At 39.1% G+C, this 16,050-nt stretch overlaps 1 protein-coding gene across 1 annotated transcript in view; it reads right to left on the reverse strand.

The window, feature by feature from the left end:
• IQGAP1 (IQ motif containing GTPase activating protein 1) overlaps window positions 1–16,050 on the reverse strand; it is a 55,871-nt gene that overhangs the window by 13,325 nt on the left and 26,496 nt on the right. Inside the window, exons 15-26 of the mRNA XM_088529506.1 lie at window positions 11,742–11,905; window positions 9,501–9,591; window positions 7,457–7,624; window positions 6,956–7,098; window positions 6,429–6,599; window positions 5,424–5,507; window positions 4,659–4,730; window positions 4,499–4,568; window positions 3,695–3,903; window positions 2,454–2,609; window positions 2,136–2,299; window positions 755–979 (exon numbers count right to left, since the gene is read on the reverse strand). Coding sequence (XP_088385632.1) covers window positions 755–979; window positions 2,136–2,299; window positions 2,454–2,609; window positions 3,695–3,903; window positions 4,499–4,568; window positions 4,659–4,730; window positions 5,424–5,507; window positions 6,429–6,599; window positions 6,956–7,098; window positions 7,457–7,624; window positions 9,501–9,591; window positions 11,742–11,905 — 1,717 coding nt within the window. The remainder of the gene's footprint in view (window positions 1–754; window positions 980–2,135; window positions 2,300–2,453; window positions 2,610–3,694; window positions 3,904–4,498; window positions 4,569–4,658; window positions 4,731–5,423; window positions 5,508–6,428; window positions 6,600–6,955; window positions 7,099–7,456; window positions 7,625–9,500; window positions 9,592–11,741; window positions 11,906–16,050) is intronic.

A 16,050-nucleotide genomic window follows, 5' to 3' on the forward strand; every position in this document is an offset into this window, starting at 1 on the left:
AATTCTAATGATGAAAACGAACAAGGTTACATTCACTTGGTTGTCAAGAGCTAAGCATTGCTTTCGGTCCACCTTTTCGGCCCTAGAGGTGCTGGGGATTTCTTGCTTTTACTTTCGCTGTTTCCCTTGCATTGAACATTGTTAGGAGACCCAGCTAAATCAAAGCTGTACCCTTAGCACAGCATAAAAACATGCACTCTAGGCAAAAAAGTGCTGTCTGTGACATCTGATGTTTCAAGCTCACACACTGAAGCAAAGATTCCAAAATGACTCTCTTGAATAAACAAATAAATAAAAATAATCCATTACACCGAGGTTCTGCAATCTAATTCTCGTCAGCGGCTTACACTAATTTGAAAGATTAGAGGACTAAGAAATTTGATGTTGTGCTTTTGCTCCCACAAAGAAGATTCTGTATGCTAGCACAGTATTGAATATTACACTGGATATAGATGACATGAACAAGAACCGACATGGAACTGATTCCCAAGTACTACTTCTCCCATCATCTCTTCTAGGTTAGACGGCATCTTACCACTAACTTTGAATTCAGCACACTGTAGTGCCGATACAAAGACCATTTTGTCTTCCAACTATAATAAGACCTCCTTCCAAAACCCTCAACCCTGATTTGAGGAGAAAAAGCTGGTATCACATTTGGATGGATGCATGCCGTGAAGCCAAGAATGATTTGGAAGAATTAACAGAGCAGCACAAAGGAGCTGAAAAATGTAGTAGTAAACAGTTATCATACCTGGCCTCACCAGTCTGAGACTCCATCTGGTTAACCCAGGACTTGTATATATCCACAGGATCAGTTTTGATATTGAGTGATTTGTCATCAATGATTTCCTTCACAACTGGTGCCAGGATCTGTCTCAGAGCATTCTGACCACGGGCACCACGGTTGAAACTTACCACCATTTTAATAACAGTAGGATTGCCCGTCACAATCTCATGTATCTGGTCTACTTTTGATCTGAAGAAGAAAGAATTTGAATTAAATATAAAGTACACATAACGGCTTTTACATGCACCCATCAGCATAAAGCCAAGTGTCAGAGTGTCACCATCAGGAAACAGAAGCATTTGTACTAAAAATCTTTATACAACAATACGCTGCAACACTGTACAGTAGTATTGGATCATTTTTGAGATAGATGAGAAGTGGAACTTACGCATCTTTCTTGGAAATGGCAACACAGCCTGACAAGTAGTCAGCCTGATGACAATTAATGCTAATTCAACTATACACTTCATTTGACAACAAAAATACAAAAGGAACAGAGGGTGGTTGATGTATGTAGTAGGAACTGTAGGTTTCTTCCCGTGTTCAAAATAAGCAAGCTTATCAGAACAAAAGTCACTCCTAGTATACCACTCCAGTAAATACAGCAGCAGAGAAAGAAGTATCTACGCTTTCCTGAACTACTCTGAACACGAATGTAAAAAATAACAAAACTCTTTAAGTAGTTTGTTTGTTTCAGGGCATAAAACAAACTCTAAATAAATGTCAGAATAGTCTCCCCCAAATTTTTACTATACATTCTTCTTGAGCAACTTGTGCAACTCTGTGTTAAAGGGAACTGCAGTCATAACACCAAACTCTTAAGGCCTGACTGACCAAACAAAATATTCCTGAGGACAGTCAGGTTCCCCAAGACTGACATTCAGTGCGACAACCAAATAATACAAACTCCTTGGTTTCAGCATTCTCATCACTAGCTTTTAGAAAACCAGTTAAAAAACAAAAACACTCTCTGTACCTCTCTCCCTGGCTAGCAAAGGAAGCTCTAGGAGGGGAAAAAAAAAAAAAGCAATTTACTAGAGATTTTTATAATCAAACATTATTCAGGTTAGACTGAATTTTAGGCTAATTCTTCACTAGGGCAAAGGAAATTGCCTTCTTGGGTAGCAAAATCTTGACTACAGTAGAGAGCCCTCATCCTCACGGATGGACATGCTCAACTCCTTTCTAGACTGCATTAAGAACAGATATAAAATGGGAAGAGCTGAAAAAAGGGACACTTTAAAATTATCTGCATATTAGCATGAGATCATGTGAAAGTCGTCTCGGTTCTAGAAACTCCGAGAACTGATTCATCAACAAGGCTATACTATACGTTACCACATACTTGATCTCCTCCTGCAACGCTGTTTGGAAAAGCCGCAACAACAGGTATTCCTCTCTCTGATTGGATGCATAGTTATATAGCGTGAAGATTACAGAATCCATGAACTTGGTGGATTTGTTCTGAGGCATCTGAAAAATCAGCTTGGCCAAGTAGGTTGGATTAGTCTGCAACAACAAGGAAAATTCACAGCCCATTATTGCTGGGAAGTCAGACGCTGCAAAAATATTGTGCATAAGCAAGGTCCAGGCAAAAAAAAAAAAAAATCCTCTATGAAAACAGGTTATTGAATACTCTAAGAACAGCAACAGAAGTACATACCTGAAGTAAGTAAAACAAATGCTGATATGCTTCCAGCTTTTCTCTCTTCTCTTTACTCAAAGCTTTCAGACCTCCTCTTTGTTTATTCAGCATCATCATGTCAGAGAGCTGTTCCTTATTCTTCTTGGTAAGTTTTTTGCTATGAGAAACAACGTCCTAGGAAAAAAAGGATAGATTCCACTCTAAATATTTAGCAATGTGTAGTACTGGGAAGAGCTGCATGTCAGAGCCTACTTCTCTTGTACACAGAAAGGCAGGCTGAATGTACTCGCGATGATGTTAAAGTGGAGCATGTTACGTTATAGCATAGCAGTCTTTGTACTTTAGGCTTGACTTCCTCTATTTGTCACGTCCTCCTAGAAGGGTTAGTCACTCTTGAGAGCAATTATTATCAGAGCTAAGATGTTTGAAGATGTTTCAAAATGTCTGAAGATGTTTGAAAATGCTCTTTTAAATGGGGCTTAAAGCCTTAAAATCATGCCCTATATTCAGCTACCTCACTACCTCTACATACTCTGTGAGCAATGGTACTTTTCACTGCAGGCACCTGCCCGAAAGGTACAGCCTCTCTCACAAATAAAATTCTTCTGAAATGATCCAGATCCTACGTGGAGATCAGATTCATGCCATCCACAGCCAAATCAAAAGCTGACTAGAATTTCAGCTATATCAGCAAGCTGCCCCTCTGGAGTGAGGAGGTGTTAGTTTGCCTCCCCCCCTTTTTTTTTGTGGAATTAATCACATCAACCAAGTGATAGTCTGGGCCTCCTTTAGTCAACCAGGTCACCAAGAGGCATGAGCATGTCTCCTACCTCAGAAATCATCTCTCTCTCTAACAGCATGTCACTTGGTTAACCACAAAGTAGCAGCAAAGCAGAGCTCTCAAGTCTTCAAACACAGAATCTCTTGCTTTCATTAGGTCAAGATAGTCTGACATGAGTTTTATTAGTTTAAGTTTTTGTTTTGTTTTTAAAGCTTCACATCCTATTTCTCCTCCTCCTAGAGAAGAGCTTTTGGGCTTTTACATTAAATGAGTGGACTGAAATAAAAGCTTACAGAGATAGTGTCAAGCAGATCTCTGGAAAGGTTAAAAATTATTGTATTTGGTAATCTTTGCAAATCTAGGGCAATACTTCCAGCTGTCCCAGAGCAACCGAGCAACAAAGGACAGGAGTTCTCCCTCTTAACTGCAACCCATCTCAGTTGAACTCGTAGCTGCTTTTCTTTCGTGCATTTCCTACCTGCAATGTAATTTTGTTTTTCACTAGCAGCCCAATTTTGATGTCCATCAGATTGAGGTCATTCTCCAGTTGCTGATTGGATCGGATCAAAGTTACAACTTCCTCCCGCAGCTTCATTAGCTCAAGCTCCTCCTGAAAATCTTGGTCACTTTGATCAAGCAAGTGGACAAATTTTCGTACCACGGCCATGGGTGGATTTTCAGCATTAACTAAAAATAGGTGAAAAAACATCAGCAGACAGAATCACAGATTGGTTGATTTTTGCAGATTATCTAGTCAAACTCTCCTGCTTAAGCAGCATGACCTAAAGCACATTGCCCAGGACCCTGTCTGGATGGCTTTTGATTATCTCCAAGGATGGAGACTTCACACTCTCTCTTGGCAACAGACAACATTTGAAGTTAATGCCTGCCTCATCTGCGCTTAAATATCACATGAGGAAGCAGTCTGGCCAAGATAAAACTACTACCACTAAGTGTGAACAATTTCTGACAACATTTGAAATTTCCTATTTCGGGTAAATTACAAGAGAAATGAACAGCAAAGAATCAAGCAAATATCAACATAGTACAGTTCACACTGCTGAAGCTGATTCAAAAGTTGCAGTTCTATTTCTCAGCAACAAAAGTAGTCTGGAATCAAGTTTCCCTTCAGCCTCAAGAGCACCCTAATCAATGCACTACCCTTACCAATTTCATCCCCTTTGTTCTTCAAAACTGCCTTGGTGTTACAGAATACAAGAGCAACATCCCTGGCAGATAGAGTATCAAGGCACATCACTTTTACACTTTTAGCAATACTTACTGAGAGTTTTGTAGTCTTCTCGTGCTTTGTTTGCTCGGATAAATGCTTGAATTTTTACAACATCATTTATCTAGGATAATAAAAAAAATAAGCAATTGAACTAACCAACACATAATGCAAAAGCCAGGTACTGCATTAATTTAACAGATCAGCCTCTTACATGATCTCTGAAATACTGCAGACGATCTCTGTAACGCCTTCTGGCTTGATACATCCTGGTCATTGACTGAATCTGCAGAAATATGAGCAAATTTCCAGATAGAAACTTTCATTCCAAAAAGATTACAAAATACAGAGAAATACAACTACAACAACTAGCGAAGAATGGGAGGGAGAAAGAATTACAACTAACGCTAAACAAAATATTAAAGCAACAAATATATATTTTTTGCCCCAGGTACACCTGAGTTGTAAGGCTGGCAAATCGCTGCAATTTATAAATTTTACAAAAATTAATTATTATAATTTCAAGAGGGTAGACAGATAGTATAACAAATGAACAGAGCAATTTTGAATAATGGGCTAAGCTGTATATAAGTGAAGTCACACTGAAAGTTAGGAAATGCTTCCTAGAAAATGCTTCCTAAGAAACAGAGGACAAATTATTGCCTTTTCCTCTGCTACTGTTTTATTTTACTACTGCCTCTCCCATCTGCTCCTGTTTCTTCCTCCCTCCTTCTCTCTTCTAAAAGAGGAGGAGAAAAAAAAAAAAAAACACACTAATGTATCTCCTAGTCCTTTTAATGAACAAAAGCTCACGCATTATCTTGACTTCACTAAGGAATGATTAATAATCCTGACATGTGAAATAATCCAGAGTGAATAACTCTACAGCTGCTCTAAGAACAGCTCATATAATCTGAACATTCTTTTCTTTTAGCATTTGTTTTATTGCATTTAGAATAGGTTTCTCCCAGAAGTGTACCTTCACTACTTGGTCCTTATGTGCTCGCAGATAATCCAAACGAATTTGATATGCCCTCCTCTGCTTGTAGCCACGCCACTGGGACTGAAAACAGAAAACATGCTCATCTGCTTTATTTTTCCTGATATCAATACTTGGGACAAAAGTTAGATGAGTTTTTGGAAGGACATAACTACTATGCATAAACAGAGAGGGTTTTAATTTAATCAGTTGAAACGTTTTGTTTTTACTTATACATACATACACTCACACACATAGAAGTGTGTGTGAGTTAAAATTATATATATATATACACACACACACACACACATAATAAAAATTGATATAGAAAAAACATATTCATACCCTCAGACACGAGTATATGAATTATTTAGGCAGAAATGAACACACATATATCGCTCAGAAAATAAAGTCATGATAATGTACAAAGCATGTATTTACATATATTCCAGTACCAATACTGGAGAAAGATTTTTTGACTGTGCTCCTGACAGTGCCCAAGTTTCCACTGAATACCATATCATATCATATCATTTAATCTCCTCAATCCTCCAGATCCCTCTAAAAATTAAAATCGGAGGACAGAAAGGGAATCTTAACTTGGAATACTGAAGAATATGTTGTTTCTTTTCTATTTGTCATGAATCACAAATTAATCACATGGTATTATCTGCATAAAGATATGACATATCTGATATTGCCCTATTCCCAAAATACTGAATTGGGCAATAAAATGATGGAAAGACCTTCCTCAGATATGTTTTTCTCCCTGAAATTCTACCCCAGAATTTATTCATTTTGTATCACATGGAAAAGCAAACCACATGCAAAAACTCTTTTGGCAAAAAATATCTTTAGATAACTTGCAAAATGAAGTGGAAACCACTGAGTGCTAAAACTGAATGAAAATACCTGTATCAACTGAATGTCAAGAGTATCTTGACATTCTCTGTGTAGAGAGAACATCTGCAGAGTATGTGTCTTAGAATTAGAGGATATCACTACCTGAATGCAAGTGATTGCTGGAACTTGTTTCTTCAAAAAATTCATTCTTGAGTTGAATTCCTGGCGAACAAGATATCCTCGACAGCAAGCCTGAAGTCTTGTAATCAGATTCTCATTGGCCAGCCACAGTTGTTCTCGATTGTATGCAGCAGTGACTCCAGAGATAGTGCTCTGGATTAGCGTTACGGCGGGAAAAAAAAAAAAAAAGCAGCAATACAAAGACAGAATTGGCACACGAAAAAGTGGTGCTACATTAGCTTTCTCTATTGTGTACAAAAGAAACTTCCAAATTGCTTTTCAGTGAACAGCAACATCATGGTTATTTAACCTAAGATATTAGTTTTCTAAAATGGGACAAGGAATTTTGACAGAGTCTGATAACGCATAATGTAATAAATGCATTACTATACTTGCTATCATAACAGAGAACACAATCTACTGTATTGAAGCATTAATTCTTTAAGTTACACTGAAGACCAGCAGAATGGGAATGTCATCTTTTCCGAGAAAGAACTTGTCTGCCTTACCTGTATCTCCTCCCGTGACAGCTGTGTGTCATTTTGCACAAATCTGTCTGGTTCATCCCACCCGCCCTCTTTGGTCTGCAGGTTATGGTAATAATGATAGCCTCCTCTCACCCAGTGTTTCACCCATTCACTGTTATTGTTCCCTAAGAACAGAAACCACAGCATCTCAAAACCAAGCATATTGTTTTTCCAGAATACAAATATTACAATTAGGAAGTAAACATATACAGATGCACCTTCCCCCAAACAAGAGGACATACATCTTTCTGAGACCACCAATGAACTAACATGACAACTACCTAAAGCAGCACATTCTAAAAATTAAGAAGATTCCACTATTTATATACTTATTTTTACTTCAGCTTATAAATAACCCCCCTTTTCCACTTAGAGCACCAGACTTCCCCCTACTCAGAGACTGATTTTTCTCTGGCTCCTGTTCTGCACATAATAATCTTGGATTTACTTGCTCTCACCAATAGTTAACTATTTGAGGTTCACCTGTTGCCCTTTTTCTTCTCTTGATTTCTGCCAGTTCTCGATGGTATGTCTCAGCACACTCAGGAGTGACTCCATATAGCCCAACATCCGGTGAGCGCAAGGCACTCAGGGTCAGGCTAATATCACCATGATCTACTGCTTCGTTAATGGCCAGGATTCCTAAGGAAACTTGGGTAACACAAGGCAGCATGTTACTTTGAAATTCAAGGGCTCAATATTTCATAGTAAACAGAAAAACAAAATAGAGGATGGCAATATGCACATGCACACACCTGAAGAGCACGAGCACATGTCTTTGTGTGCATGCAAATGTAACATACACATATAAAAGTGAGACATCTTGCAATTCAGAGGCATCAAGCCATATATAACATGGTGCCCCTGAGCACATTATTTGCGGGTCCTTCCGAGCCTTGACGTGGTACAGATTTATCCACAATACTTTTCTACAACAGTTTCATCCTTCCACCTAGCTCAAATCTGACAACAGTTTTAGTTGAGACAGCTTCTCCTAGCAGAACCAAGCCACTCTGCCAGCTGTATATAAGGGTTCATTTCAAAAAATTAACACCATCTCTAGCGATAACAGCAGCAGCATGAGTAAGCATGAGTAGCTTGTAAACAATGCAAAATCTGAAACACCAGGAGCAGAGAAGGGCAGGAGGTAAAGAAAGAGGAAAATAAAATGCAGTTCCAGAGGTATTCCAAAACTGTGACACACACAGACATATTTGCACAAGGAAAACGAGCAAAAGAATTACACTATCACAGAGGATAGCAAAGCTGAGATATAAAGCAAAGCAGAGTTATAATAACTTTCAGCATTAGATAATATTGCAAAAATGGCTATTCACAAATGCATAACTAAGAATACTGAAGATTTGTAGTATCTTTAAGGGAAAATAAATTATCCTGCACTTCACCAAATGTTCCTTGACATGATATTCCAACTGCTGCCTTGCCAAGGTGCACGTGAGGATGGGGAAACAGTGTATTATACTGGTACTGCTGGGAACAAATATCAAGATGAATGGGTAAACTACTGTCCTACCACTTTTTTTTGTTTGTTTTAGACAGTTAATAGCAGAATTCACTGACCAAATATGGGCATCAAAAACAACTAAGCCATGGAGAATGTAATAAATAAATAAATAAAAACTATTTTATTTCATTTAAGTAAATCTATTGATCTTGATCCCTTTCAAAATATCCATAAACAAAAAACAAAAACAGATAAAGCACAAATATAAAAGAAAGCCGATTGCTGCGTCAAGACTGAGAATAAGGGGAGTCAGCTGGGCTGTCAACTCTACATAACTGATACACAAATGCATGAAGTACTTAGGTTAGAGCAACCTCTGAGGAATTGTAGTCCAACCTTCTGCTTACAGCAGGACTGACCAAAAAGAAAACTTTTCTCAGGAACAACAAAAACAACAACAACAAAAAAGCAAGCAAATAACAGGAAGTGGTTTACTGCTAGAGGCAGAAAATGTTATTACAGAAGAACAGGATGTAATTGCTGGGTGGGTCAGTTTGCCTGAAAACTGCAATAAAGAGGAAAGGTGTATATTACTGATGTATACTGTGGTCTGTGTTTTAAAGTAAGTGTGATGTAGCCTAGTAACACATAAAAGAACTGAGGCAAGACAACAATTCAGCAGAGGAATAATAAGCTCATGTGAAGCAGGCAATAACATTTAAATTGTGCACATTCATATTCTCGCACTTAATTATCCACCACAGGAGATGCACAGTTAGCTACAGTCATTAGTCTGCTTGAGAAATGTGTTTAATGAGTTAACACGATCACAAGCAAAACCAGAAAAAATAACCCAGCATACTAAGAGGGACGTTGAGAAATTTAACATTTAAAGAATTTGACATCCACTCACCAAAGAAAATCTATCACATCCAAAGCACAAAAGTGTAATTGACTTCCACTGACCTATTTACATGACACTTCTAGCTCTGCACCTTTCCTTAAGTAACCAGTATTAGACTGGTAACAGGGATTACTTGAAATATATACTATAATACTTACACCTCTGAGACTCCTCTGTGTCCTTGTTAGCCCTATAAATCCCATCCTGAATTTCATCTAGCCAAAGTACAGCTGTCTCATCCTGAGTATCCTAAAGAGAATTAAGAGGGAATTTATCTTCATTGTATTTTTGTGAAGTGGAATAATCTGCACTCAGCAAGTCAATATATTAGTTTGCAGAAGAAGCAGCATTTCAACATCTTTCTATTTGATCTCAGCACAAGGACATCATGTGAATTTGTGACCAGCAAAGACTACAGCATTAGCAGACACCACACACTGCCTCCCAGTCAAAAACCGTTTAGTCCTGATACCCAAAAAACCAATTTTCTCTATCATGGCCTCTACTAGCGGAAATCAACCCACAGACCATCAAAATCATCCTATGTTTTTTCTGCTGAAAACTTTCAGGCAGGTACACACAGCACACCACATTAAAGGGTCTGCCTTTTTTTGTACTTAGTTCATGAAAAACAGTCATACATGCTCCCCCATCACACAAGCAACTCAAGAGTGCCTTACTGCCAACTATAATCCTGAGATTTAGAAATTGCTAGTTGTTAAGTAATTTAAGATTGACTTAAGATTGATTAAAGTTTGTAACTATTTTCCCCCAAACACTTCCAGTAATATGACCTCACAATTTCTGAAATTACTGCAGTGATGCTGGAACAAGCCATGAATTTAACACGTACCCAAATAAGGCAATTTCACACCAAGTGAAGTCACCAGCACAGGCAGGAACAAACTTGCGTGCACACTTTAAAAAGTTCATTATTTAATTCTGACTCAGCAGGAGGAAATGCTTCAGCACAAAATGGGTTTCTGAGGAACATTAACCCTTTCAAGTCCCTTCGTAGGGAAGCTGCTCAATCGTTTTCATCAGTAATGTATTCAGTTCCCTACTATTGGCATTGTGTGGGTTTACATTTACTCTCTCTATTGGAGAGAGAGAAAAAAAAGTAATCTCAAAATAGGTCTTAGACTCAATGTAAACTTCTGCATTGGTACTATAGAAGCAAGCTCCATTTTTTTTTTTAAGGCTACTGAAATATTCAAAGTATGAAAGTACAAGAGTCTACTACTTTGTAATTAGATGAATAAAATTGATTTCAATATCTCATCCACACTACAGTACTGCGTGCAATGCACGCATGCACACCGTTATCCCTGTTCCTAAATGAAGCAATAGGAGCCATGTTCCTCTCTTTCCATCTCCACATTAACATTTAGCCAATGGCAACTCTCTACATAAGGGTGGTAGTTCTCAACTATCACCAAAAGTTTCCTTATTACAAAATGTGTCACCAGATGAACAACAGGCAACTTTATACTATTTACTACTAGCACGATTTCTGGCTCACTTCTTTCTCCAAACCCAGCACTAAACATAGCACATGCCAGCAGTAAACAGCTTTTTCATTTTCATTTTTTTTTCCCCTGTGTAAGCGTATATAAAGCCTCCAGAAATATTTGACATAAAGGACTCTCAAAGAAATTTTAAAAAGTAACAAAAGTAACAAAAATAACGCCACCTCCACAACCTTAAGGTTGCAAGGGAGTTATTTTAAGAAATTCAGAACTACTAGAATTAACACGGTCTCCCTAAGAATTTGGGAGAGGCAATCACTAGTTACATATTATTTCTCCCCATACATGACCTTTGTCTCACCGGAGCAGCCAGTTCCAGGGCTCTTTCACCCTCACAGTAAAGTAGTTCTTCCCTAAATGGAGATGGAATTTCCTGGTTGAACTCAGACCCAATCCCCCTTGTGCTTTCACTGGCCACCACCAAGTTTGGCCCCATCCTCTTTACATTCTCCACTCAGGTATTCCTACCTATTGATAAGATCCCCTCGAAGTCTTTTGTTCACCAAGCTAAACAGGCCCAGCTCCCTTAGTCTTTCCTCACACAACAGATGCTCCAGTCCCTTAGTCATCTTTGCTGCTCTACGCTGGACCCTCTCTAGAAGCTCCACATCTCTCCTGCGCTGGGGAGCCCAGAACTGCACCCAATACTCCAGGTGTGGCCTCATGAGAGCTGAGTAGAGAGGCAGGATCACCTCCCTCGACCTGCTGGCAACATTCCCCCTGATGCAGCCAGGATCCCACTGGCCTTGGCCACGAGGGCGCATTGCTGGCTCATGGTTAACTTGTCAACCAGGACCCCGTACTCCTGCTGCAATAACTATACTATACAGATAGAAAAGCTTTTTATGAGATACATTTAATTTCACGCACCTGCGCTTTCTCTCTCTTGGCTCGAAGTAGCGTATCCTGATAGTGCTGTGCTACTTTTGGGGTTACACCTTCCAGTTTCGCAGCAGGAATCTGTAATGCTTGAATTGTCTTCTTGGCGTCCCCCTCATCCAAAGCTTCATTGATAAGTCCAATTGCCAAAATCCCTGGAGAAGAAAGGGATATAATATAAATATAATATAATATAAAGACCCATTTCTGGTCAACAAATCACAAGCAATGCTCCAAAAAAGTGCAAATAAGCCTTTCTAAACCAGATGTCATCCAAGAACTGTAACATTGTTAACAGAAAATATTTTTTACTGGTTAAAAAAAAAAAAAAAAAGGGGAGACTATTTTTCACTTTAAAATGTCCATTAAATGTAGGGGCACTGTAATAAAAACATAATCACTCAGGGAGACCATATTAAAGGTCCTACATCCTCAGGCATCCAGCTCAGAGCTGTGAGAAGAGACAGCTATTACACCCCAAAATGGCCAAAGTTCATAGGTTACAGGTTTTCAAGGTACTAACTTCTCTGAAGAGAAAACTTCAAAGTTGAAGGCCTGCATAAAATGTATTTTTTTAATAATAACTTACTATTTCAAAGGTCTACTGAACATATATATACACATATATTCATAACAGTAACATAAGTGCACTACCAAAGGCGCTATGCAAGCATAGCAAGAGTCCCATTCAGCTAAGTAAAATTTGAGAAAAATAAATCGTTTATAGTTAGTTACATGGCAACAAAATCTATACCATCCATGCCCTATCAACAGCAACCATCTCCAGCAAATCACAGTAATTTAGGTGGGAATATACCACTGGATGTCATCTGGTTCAATTCCCTGCTCAACTAGAATCATGGTTTGACCACTGCAAAACAAAGAAGTTTTTTACAGGAGAGAGAAAAAAAAAAAAAAAAAAAAAAAAAGGAAAGAGCTCAGTGTTTTGTATTTTTCGATTTGGTCAGTTCATTCAAGGATCATGACTTTTGTTTGGGGAAAAAAAAAAATCACAAAACTAGCATTTATACAAAAAAACAGAACATCTTTGGATGAAGACTGGCCAACAGAATGACTATTCGGATGGAGGAGCAATTAAGGAAAGCAATACATTGAATCATAGAGTCATAGAATACTTAAGTTTGGAAGGGACCTCTAGAGGTCATCTAGTCCAAACCCCCTGCACACGCACGTGGCACAGGACTGCATCCAAGCAGGTTTGAAGATCTCCAGAGAAGGAGACTCCACAACCTCTTTGGGCAGCCTGTTGCAGTGCTCTGTCACCCTCACTGTTAAGAAATTTTTCCTTAAGTTCCTGCGGAACTTTTGATGCTCCAGTTTCTGGCTGTTTCCTTTAGTTGCTGGTGGCCACCACTGAAAACAGTCCGGCCCCATCCTCCTCACTGCCTCCCTTGAGGTACTTACAGACACTGCTCAGGTCCCCTCTCAGCCTTCTCTTCTCCAGGCTGAACAGGCCCAGCTCCCTCAGCCTCTCCTCATAGGGCAGATGTTCCAGGCCCCTGATCATCCTCGTAGCCCTGCACTGGCCTCTCTCCAGCAGCTCCACATCCCTCTTGTCCTGTGGAGCCCAGAACTGGACACAATACTCCAGATGCGGCCTCACCAGGGCTGAGTAGAGGGCCAGGATCACCTCCCTCGACCTGCTGGAGACGCTCTTCTTAATGCACCCCAGGATCCCATTGGCCTTCTTGGCCACGAGGGCACACTGCTGCCTCATAGTCAACTTATCATCCACCATGACACCCAGGTCCCTCTCTGCAGAGCTGCTCTCCAGAAGGTCGGTCCCCAGCCTGTACTGGTGTCTGGGGTTATTCCTCCCCAGGTGCAGAACCTTGCACTTGGCCTTGTTGAATTGCATGAGGTTTTTCACCGCCCAGTTGTCCAGTCTGTCCAGGTCCCTCTGGATGGCAATGCAGCCCTCTGGGGTATCAGCTAGTCCTCCCAGTTTCGTGTCACCAGCAAACTTGCTGAGGGAGCACTCTGTGCCTTCATCCAGGTCATTGATGAATAAATTGAACAGGACTGGACCAAGGACTGACCCCTGGGGGACACTGCTAACCACAGGCCTCCAACTAGACTCTGCGCTGCTGATCACCACCATCAAGGGCACCACAAGAACGGCATTATTAACACACTGGCTGGGCTGTCAAACAGCATCATTTAAACATTTAAATCCCTTTAACCCCAGAAATGCTTCATATATACAAAATTAATTTGAAAGGAATAACAGGAAGACATATAAGCCCAGACTTCCAAATTTGTGGTGTTTTTCATCTCCTCTCATCAAATTTCAGGTAACTTTTTTACTGAGTATGGGAACTTCTTTGACCACAGACTGAGACCTTCAATATTCAAAAGCAAGAGTATAGTCTGAGCACCCACACAGCACAAGCCACAGGGGCTTTGAGTTTATTTCACTGTCCATTGCCCTTATTCTTCTAATTCATTCTGTTCTTTCATGCAAATGACTTTGTTTTGTAAAACTCAGACCCTAATTGCACATATCCATGCCACCATTCCACTGCTAATTCTGTGCTCATAGACATGTTAAGCAAGTCATGATCAGCAAAGACTTCCATGATAAGTTCCCACTTATCTTTCAAGATCAGAGAGACTGCAAAGAGAAGTCCTTGGTTTTGTTACAGAAACACATACAACAGGACTGGATGGAACATCTACATATCCTCTGATTTATTCCCTGCTCCCCCTATTGACAGAAAACTAAGTCAGAAATTCCAAGGATGTCTGAGTAGAGTTACATAGCATAGACCACTTTAAGTGGTATCCATTTCTTCCTCCTCCCAAATTCAATAATCTTTTTGCTCTTAATTTGACAGCTTTCCAGGTCATCCAGACAGACTATGGTACAGATTGTTTGCTCCCTCCTACAGTTTGCACACATTCACCTTAAAAACATACTCTTCTCCTTAGAAATCTCAGAAACACGGAGTTTATTTGCACTGAAGACCAAAGAAGAGCAGTTATCATAAACAGGAATTATCTTTGATTTGTTTGCTCAAGTGGACAAGGGAAGATTACTCTATGGTACAGTAAAATATTAGAGTTCCTCATTAGAAAGTAATTTTTGAAATTGAAAACATTTGTGAGGATAATGGAAGGAGAAGATGTGCGTTCATATAGTTTCAGAACTTTCACAGACCAATACTATATATGAACAGACAGGAGACAAGTGTCCTTGCATGAGGGTATATACCAAGCACCAGAAGATGAAAGAATTCTGGCATTTCCCCTGAGAACAGTTCATCTCATTACAGGATTTCCTGTATCTTTCATTAAAGGACATGGACTGCTATAGGAGGCAGGATATCGGACTATTTGAATTTTTATACTTCTGCTGTGAGCTCTTATACTTGACAACAGTCTGCTTAATATTGCTAGGACTCCCCTATTTCCATTCTGGATTTCAGTCCATTAAAACTGTCTGGGACACTTTCTCTTTTGTTGAAATTTTTACCATTATGTTCATTTCCAGTCTTTCATCACTGCTAAAAAGAGCCGCTTAGTGCCATAAATGGTGTATTAAGTGTATTTCAACATACTACTTAAAATGAAATTTTTGAAATGCAGAAATACAAGTAGCATAGAAATTAAGCATTTACTTAATCACGTTTCTCAATTTGCAGCAGGAATTACCTTCCTGAGTGATTTGTTCAAGAAATCTGATACTGGCACTTGCTCCATATGTTTAGAACTGTTATAGGGGTTTTGTCTATTTTCTGATTAAGGATTTTTTGGAGACTTTTCCAGTCTTTTGTATTAAAAGGACACAGATGTACAGCCATACTCTTTTTCTACTCATCAACAAGTTAGTTATCAGTTAATTCAGCTTTTGTAGACCCTGGTTCTAACCACTAGCAGTAGGTTACACAGTTTTAAAACAAAAGAGAACGGCTTCTAAATTTCCTCAAAGAATTAACTGCAAACAAAGTAAACCAGCCTCTTAGAAGAGCATAAGTTTGCATTTCAATTCTAACTTGAGATTTGAGTCCCAACACCTGGAACATAAAATTTCAGTAGCATCAAACAGATGATTTAATTAAATGTGCTTTAGGAAAAAAAAAAAAAAAAAAGGCATAAACATTTGAATACGCAAGTGAACAACAGTCATTTCAAAAAAAACTTTTTGGGGTTATCACTATTTCAGTTATGACCTAACTGAAATGAAAAAACCTATTTATTTGATCCCCACTCCCCCATCACTGATCTTCAAAGAAACTGTTTTGAAATAGCATTAATAAAGTCAGGAGTTAGAGGACTC

This window comes from Tinamus guttatus, unplaced genomic scaffold (genome assembly GCF_059628265.1).
Source record: "Tinamus guttatus ecotype Peru unplaced genomic scaffold, ASM5962826v1 Tinamus_guttatus_pri_ptg000004l, whole genome shotgun sequence".
Taxonomy (NCBI): domain Eukaryota; kingdom Metazoa; phylum Chordata; class Aves; order Tinamiformes; family Tinamidae; genus Tinamus; species Tinamus guttatus.